We start from the raw sequence: 8,566 nt of genomic DNA, 5'->3' as shown, positions 1-8,566 counted from the left end.
AGGGACGTGTCTACTATAAGTAGGGCTTATTAGTGCTTGGACAAAGTAGAGATTTTTTTTTAATCCCTATGTGGAAGACATGCTTTTTTTTTTTTGTGCTTGTGTGGAAAACAATACTTTTTTATATTTTTGTGGAAGAAAGCCTTTTTCAAGGTACTTGCTCCGAGCAGGGTTTATGTGCCTGCATGGAGCATAACTTATTTGAAGGTGTCAGCTCGGAGAAGAACTTATGTGCCTATACTAAACAGGGCTTAGGTGCTTGGGCAAAAGGCTTATATGCCTACGTGGAGCAAGGCTTGGATGCTTATGCGAAGAAAGCTTGTGTACCTACAAAGCAAAGCTTTGTGCTTGTGTGGAAGATAAGGTTTTTATGTGCTGCTTTTGTTCCATGGCTAGATCAACATCTAGTATGACATCAAGTCTCTCAAGTTTTTCAATAAGGGCCCATCATCTTTAACCCATGTTCTTGGATTGAAGAGGTTGGATGTGGCATGAACTCTAGGACATAAGCCCTATTTTCACTCTCAAGGAGAATTTTCAGATTTTGAAATCAATCAACATAATTAGGGCCTGTGAGTTTGTGTGTGTCAAGAATTGATGCAAGTGGAATTTTTTTGTCTTTTTAGAAAATATCTATAAGAGACAATTGGCAAAGTTTATCATTCACTCGTTCATCACATTTCAATTATAAAATAATTATTTATTTTATAAATGTCTCCCACTATTTTATCCAAGTATCATCACTCTCTCATGACAAATCGAGAAATTGAATTTCTTAATAGACTTGAAGTTCAAGTGATCCCATTACATGCCCTAAGAACATGAGCCCGTGAATGAACCAACAAGGTAAACAACAATTGCTAATTCTATCGCTATGGAACCTTCAAGACATTTTACCTCATCTCCTCATAGATCCCTAAAACAAGAGTTATCTATGATACTTAATGTCAAGCATCCACCATACAACTATGAAGATAAAGTAACCAAAGTATCCCACGACTCGTGTGCCAACACATTAAAAACCTTAGAACAAGGCCAAGGGAAATACATTTGGAGGGAGATAGAAATACAATAAGAGTAAAAGACCACAGAAGATGAGATACGCTGAGTTCATTGTAATTGAAAAAACGAGAACATAACCAATGAACATATAAATGCATCCAATCACATTGGTGTAGACTCCATGATCATCACATACATTCATTCATCCCATGAAAGCAATATAAATAAATATTAAAACTTAATTTAGACTGACATAACCAATTTGGGATTAATTTAAATGAGAAGAGAACAATTTTCTCTTACCCCCTTCTTCATAATTAATCATTTATTTTGAAAAATTCAAATTTCAATCATAACAATTATGATATACTTTTCAAATGAGCAACTAAAATTTACAAGGATTGAAAAAAATTAAAAAAAAAATGATTTATTTTATAAATACAAGTACCCTTGATTTAAAAAATAAATTCTCTTTTCCAAAAATTACAGTTTTAGAACAACCAACCATATTAATTTTCAGAAAAGAATTCTATTTCCAAAACCAATTTTTCTAAAAAAGGAAAAATGGTGACTGGGCACCGTATTGTGCATAAGTCATCTGCTTGCAAGACACTGCTGTGCATATTGTTGAAATCCTAAAACTAGGGATTTATTTATTTTAATTTTTCTTTGTGGAAAAAGGAAACACCCAATTTGAAGCAATAAAATCATAAAATTTAATTCCAAATTGATAAAACAAGCCATCTCAGCGAGAGCTGCTTTGAGATATTTGGTTATCCAAATTGGTACGAGAGTCTCATGGATCAAAGGAACAAGAGATTTGCAAACAGTGATTATGTGCTATAGAGGCGCATAACTTTGAACAGGAATCAGTGCAAGGGCCTAACCACAGAAAGGAAGCATAAGCATTTTCTTGAGGTTCCAAGGGCCTCGATCTTTCAGTCAAATATGCATAGCGTGTTTTGGTCTAAAGCTATTCTCATTGCCACTTACATCATCAATCGGTTACCTACATATATGTTGAAGCGGAAAACTCTCTATGAAATCTTACACAAATGGCCTGTAGACTATTCACACTTGAGAGTTTTTGGAACCTCGTATTTTGCTACGAATAACTTACCTTTTGGAGAAAAATTTGACACTAGAGTTACCAAGTGTGTTGTAGGGTATAACCCTCCAGTGGTACTCTTCTTTTCACAAAGAAAACCTAACAACTATTACAGCCAATGTGGAGTATAAACTCCTTAGAATTACAACCCGTATAAGAATTTGCAGAAATGAAAAATACAGCGGAAAAGGAAGATGAAAACAACTGTTTGAAAGTGGCTCAGATATTAAGCCAGATCCAAAAGAAAAAAAAGGGACGCGGTCACCAAAAGTACCGTTCCCAAAAACCCGAAAGCCACAAACCACGATAGCTCCTCACCGAACCCACCCTAGGAACACAGATCACACAGACCCAAGAAATCATCGTGAAACCCGAACACACACAGTGAAATCACAGAGATTTATCGGAGTGATGAAGGTAGAAAACAGATTTCTGTATCGCACACGAAGAAGGGGATGAAACCCCCAATTTATACGAATCTCAAGTAGGGGACTTGAAGAAAACATGAAAACATTTTATGTTCTTAGCAACTTTGTAAGTGAAAATTTCTTTAGTAGGAAAAAGTGCTATGCAATTTTGTTAGGCCGGTGCTTTACCATCTTGTTGTGCTAAGATTATAGTCACTAGTAACTTTCTTCTAGTGCTAGTAATAGTAAATTTGTAATAAATTTGTTAAAAATTATCGAGATTTAGAAATAAGATATTTTAAGAATTTATAAAATATGATATCTTATTTTTAAAATAAATTCATGAAATATTTGAATAAAATAAAATTATGGGGCTCTTAAGATGCTAATAATGGAAAATTTGAAAAAAAAATGTTGAGATTTTAGAAATAAATTGGCAACTCTTTACTACTTTTTTTTAAAGAATTTATAAGATAATAACATTTTATTATCAGAGCTTATAACCTCTTGTTCTAAAAATTTTACCAAATAATTTGTACCATCTTATAAGTCTCAAATATCTTATAAGATATTTTAAAAAATTTACAAGCTCGTCCAACACCCTCTATTTAGATTCAATTCCAGCCCATATTGCCACCACTAAGTAATATTTATAACATTCATTTGCTCATTACAGTCGGACGTTCTTGTGGGATGTCTATTTATTTTAATGAGGTAAATACAAATTTTATTTTGAAAAGATATCTCATTCGCGGTCAAGATCTCTGGACCTATTGTATATTACTCAGGTCTTTCCTCTTTATTTAATTACCAAAATTTGATTAGGATAAAGTGTTAATTGAATATTTTGGCAAAAGGGTTGTTCTTTCAGATACAATCAATTGTTCCAAATTCGGCCAACACATCATGTGAGTGAACATACTTTGAAAGATGGTTTCAGATCAGATTCCAGAATGCTCTGAAACCCTCAAAACACTACGTCTGCATGCTGTGATGTCCACATAAAGTTGGCACAAATATGGTACCATGGAAAAGGAAATGACTATTTATATTAATACAAAAGAGAATTATGTTATATCATCTATTTTTAAATATTTAAATCTATTCGTTTAATTTATTTCGTTATTCTGATGAAATTTGATCATAATAGTAATTTCATTATTTTTAATAAATTTATTAAAATGTCGCTCAAACTTGCGCACATCTTATATAATTTTAGTATAGGGGAAATAGTATTAATTTTTCGTCATGTAACTTAAATTCTTTTCACTTTAATTTCATGGTTATGAGATTCTCACTTTTAGTTTAATAATTTTGTAAAAGTACAAATGTTGGTCCCATCATACCTTTCTGTTAGATGTTTAATGGAAAAAGGCCATGTGACCATTAAGTGGATGTAACTGAAATGCTCATTTTTTGAAATGATGGGACCAAAAATAAGAATCCTATAATATATAGAACCGAAGGTGTACAGGCTCTAACAGGCACGTACTAAGCACGTGGTATTTTCTATTAAAATTTAAAAAAATAATATTTCATGGCACCAAAAATACTATTTTTTAAAAATTACGAATACGAAAGTAATAATCCCGTAACGAATAAAATCAACAGTAAAAGACCCTAAATTATCATAATGTGCTTTAAAAACGAGAGACAAGTTTCTGATTGTTGGACACTTGGAGCTAATTGATTTCTACTGCTTTCAAGCAATAATTGGTATCTATAATTCACGAACACTTTAAAAAATTATTTAATATAATATCAGATACATATTAGATGAAAATACAATTCGAACGAAATTTGGACACTGCGTTGAATAAGGCATCAACGAGTCTAAAAATTATAAAATAAAAAAGGAAAAATCAGATATTGCGGCGAATACACTCTGGACACGTCTGTTGGCGTGTCCGAAATATTTTGCACGCATTTTTATTTTTTTTTAATTTTAAAAAATTTGGACTGTTTTTTATTAAAAAAAAAATTAACTTAATAGAAAAGAAACATTGGGTATTTTTTGTAAAAATAAACTGATTATGGAGCCACATTTGATTAAAAATATAGATGCAATACATGCTTATTTTATATTTTATCCTGATATTTTTCATATTGTATATTTTTTAATTTTATAAAAAATTGAGAATGCATATAATAAAAATATATATTATATATAATCGAGTTAGTACATTTTGTGTCCTAATTTTTCTTTATTTTGTTGTGTACGTATGACTGTGGCCGTATCCGTGTCTGTGTACATGCATCATAGGTATCAAATTTTGGTTCATTTTTTATGCTTTTATGTGAATGGTGGACGTGTTTTATAGGCGTTCAGCTGTGGTACAATATAAAATTAAAATTAATTATACTTATATTCTATAAAAATAAAAGATTAAATTTTTTTTTGAAAACTTTTAAAATTATAATTACACTCGCTTGGGAATTTTTCGTTTACAATCGTACTCCAATCATTAGAATTTGAATGAAAAATATAATTTTTATATATAAATTTTTAATTTTATATATTACTCAACATTTCGTATAAATTGTTGACAAGAAATATTCAATTAGTTATAATTCCATATCATTAAAGTTCAAAAAATTCAGATTAAAAATTTATTAACCAAAAGAAATGTTAAAATTTAGATTTCATATCATAATTAAACCAGTGGTTGATTTGAATATGATTAATTTTGGGATTCTCAACTTTCACCCTTTAAGTGTAATAGCAAATATTAATTAAATATTATCAAATAATTCATCAAAATAGCAAATAAAGTAATTAATACTATTAGCAAAGTTTTGTATATATATAGTCAAGTGGAATTTCAATTTAAAATCTTTTACTAATTATATAAAGTTTTAAGATGTGGGCATTATAAAGTTTGATTATGAGAGGTAAAAATTCTTTTTTGACTCTCTTGTTAAGAGCATTTTGACATGAAAATCATATTAAAAATAATGTTAAGTGTTGTTTAATTATTAGAAAGCTCTTTTAATTTAAAAAAGTAGATTAGGGCTTTAACTAAACATTTTAAATCCGGACACACAATACTAAATTTTAAACCATCATCATTTATTTTCGGGTAAATTATAGCTACATTTTCTTAAATTTGTCATAATTACGAATATCCTTTGTTGTTTGAAAATTTTCAAATACCCCCCACCCCCACCCTCAAATGAAAATAATTATGTACTCCTTAGACGATGATGTGGCAATTACTACTTTACTCTTATAATTTTTTTTTTTAAAATATGAAAAAAATTAAGGGTGGGTAAAATAAATAATCAATAGAGCATTTTAGTCCATAATAGTATTTTAAAAAAATTTAAAAGTATATAAAAAATTATAATTTACAACCCAAAAGAGCATTTTGATCCGTTCACTATATTGTTATTGTTAAGCAGACTCTAAAATTAATGAGATATTTATAATTTTTCAAATAATAAGAAAGTATTTATAATTATATCAAATTAAAAATAAAAGTAACTGTAATTTACCCTTATTTTGCAATTGTGTAATGAAGCTCATGTAATTAGCAATTGTTCCGAAACTCAAAATCCACATACCTTGTAAGAACAATGCAAATAGAGGTCGCATGATCACGTTCTTGATTGCAGTTGAAACAATCAAAACCAGAATTTTCCCGTAGCAGGACATTGTGTAAACTTGTATCCAACTTTTGATCAAACAGAAACCACCTGACAGTCTGTATCCCACCCTCTATTTAATTCTTTTGCCTCACACTTCTCCTCTTTCCTCACCTACCATTATTCAACCCCCCACCCCACCCCACCCACTATATCTATATATATATATATACATATATACCCTCATGAATGTAGCTTCTCATCATTCCAATCTCCATCCCTCTCTCTCTCTCTCTCTCTCACTCACACACACACAAACAAACACACAAAGAAAGAGGGTTCAAGAACTAGCTATAAGATGAAGGTTCACTTTGCAGCACTGCTTCTGCTCACCCTTGTTCTGAGTTCTTCACTCATGGACACCACAATGGCACTTGCAAGTGAGTCATACATCACAACATGTTATTTTCAAGTCTTGATTTGTGCAGTCTTTCTCATCAAATTTTTTTAAGTATGATTTGTTTGTCATGTGTTAGAGAAATTACAGTAGGTTTGTTTGCTAACATGGGACTTTTGTTTTGTGGGAAAAATATAAGGTTATTGTGAGGAGAAATGTGGAGTGAGGTGTTCAAAGGCAGGAGTGAAGGACAGATGCCTCAAGTACTGTGGAATCTGCTGTGAGGAGTGCAAATGTGTGCCTTCTGGTACCTATGGGAACAAGCATGAGTGCCCTTGCTACAGGGACAAGAAAAACTCCAAAGGCAAACCTAAATGCCCTTGACCATTTTAACCCAACCCCACAATCACCAGATTTCATCCATCTCCCTTTCTAGTGTGGGACTAATAATATATATTTGCAGTATGATTCTCTCTTTCTCTCTCTCTCCTCTCTCTCTCTCTATATATATATATGTATGTATGTGTATTGAGTTGTAAAATCATGTGGGATATGTTATAGAGGCACACAGGGACTGGGATTTCTATATATCTGTGTGTTTCTTTGATGTGCTCTCTGTGATGTACTATTTTAAATTCTACATTTTTTTTATATTTTAAAATATATTATAAATAAAAATAAAATATATAAGTAAAAATTAAGTTATGAATTAATGTAAAATTTAGGAAGTTGATTAAATTTGTTAAAGTATTTTTTATTTTTCAAAAAATTAGTGAGACAATGTTATTAATCATTACTTGTAAGTATGATAAATAATTTTTCTTTATATTAGTATAAATAATTGATATGATCAGTCTCACAAATATTGTTAGAAATTGGAGGGTTTGGTTGAGCGCTGTCAATCAATTAATGAGAAATTTTTTTTTTCAATGCACAAGTAATGTAAATAATTTAAATTTAAATGAGGACTAATTATTTCCTTACATGTTTCATAAAAAAAATATGAAATTTTCTAACATTTCAGATTTAATATTGCCTCAACCTCGTAACATACCGACAATTAAGTCTCAATTTTTATTATACTAGTCACGTGTCATGTGTTTTTGCGTGCATAAAATAAATAATTTTTTTATATATTAAAATATATAAACCAATAAAAAGAAAAAAAAAGAAAACAACAAAAAAAATAAAATTAATTTAAAGAGTATTATTGATATAATGATAAAATTGATGTTGCAGTATCCAAATAACTGTTTATAAGAGAAAAATGTCTTTTTTTTTATTTTTATTAAGTATTATAAATAAATTATATTGGCTTATGATGAAATACATTTTCATAAAGTAACATGATCTATTCTTTTTAGTGAAGATGGAACTTGTAATATTTATGTCAAACATTATCTTGATGGCCATTGACACTAGGAAAAATTTAACATTGAATTATAAACAATTGTTATATTAAAAATAAATAATCATAATAAATAATTATTGATTACGGCCACACAAATTTTGTTAGGCATACTTTTTGCAAGTAGTAACTAAAACATTTATCACAAATAAAAATCACAAAAATATTTATTATGGCTCATAGTTATGACAAAAAAATATCCCTATAATAAATAATTTAAATTTTTACATCCATATTCTTTTATCGATGGTTACTAATAATTATTTACCAGGACTTTAGAACATCGGCAGTACATTCACAGTAAATTTCCTTCTGACGTGATAGGTAAAATTGTAGGATACTACTCGTACAATGATATATGTTGTATGGTTCTTGGGCAGGACCAACCCAGAAGAAATTTACCTTTCCATATGGGTAGGAAATCATGCTCCTCAGCAGATCAAAAGTTATAGATGAAATTTGATTTCAAAGGTAACATAATCAACTTCAGTGACTATTTGAATGGGGAAAATTATATCATGAACTGAAATGCAGATATCACCAGAATAATTTATCTGATTTATTTACGTACCCCGACTGCAGTGGAATGACATGAAACCGTATGAAAATAGTGTGTATCGATACGTGTCTATATGAAAAAAAAAAAAAAAAAAAAAAGG

General features: G+C 29.9%; 1 protein-coding gene across 2 annotated transcripts; it reads left to right on the top strand.

Moving 5' to 3' along the window:
* On the top strand, window positions 2,751-6,974 carry LOC105155577 (peamaclein-like). Of its 2 annotated transcripts, XM_011071469.2 has the most exons (3): window positions 2,751-2,770; window positions 6,448-6,542; window positions 6,699-6,974. In XM_011071469.2, the coding sequence occupies exons 2-3, from the start codon at window positions 6,461-6,463 to the stop codon at window positions 6,881-6,883; spliced, it is 267 nt and encodes an 88-aa protein (XP_011069771.1). In that variant the 5' UTR covers window positions 2,751-2,770; window positions 6,448-6,460; the 3' UTR covers window positions 6,884-6,974. The 2 variants fall into 2 exon arrangements, with proteins under 2 accessions (XP_011069771.1, XP_011069770.1); XM_011071468.2 differs by lacking the exon at window positions 2,751-2,770 and having other exon boundaries at window positions 6,357-6,542.

This window comes from Sesamum indicum, linkage group LG2, assembly GCF_000512975.1.
Source record: "Sesamum indicum cultivar Zhongzhi No. 13 linkage group LG2, S_indicum_v1.0, whole genome shotgun sequence".
In the NCBI taxonomy this organism is placed as follows: domain Eukaryota; kingdom Viridiplantae; phylum Streptophyta; class Magnoliopsida; order Lamiales; family Pedaliaceae; genus Sesamum; species Sesamum indicum.
Note: the sequence above shows the minus strand (reverse complement) of the source record. Positions and strands in the feature narration are given on the sequence as shown.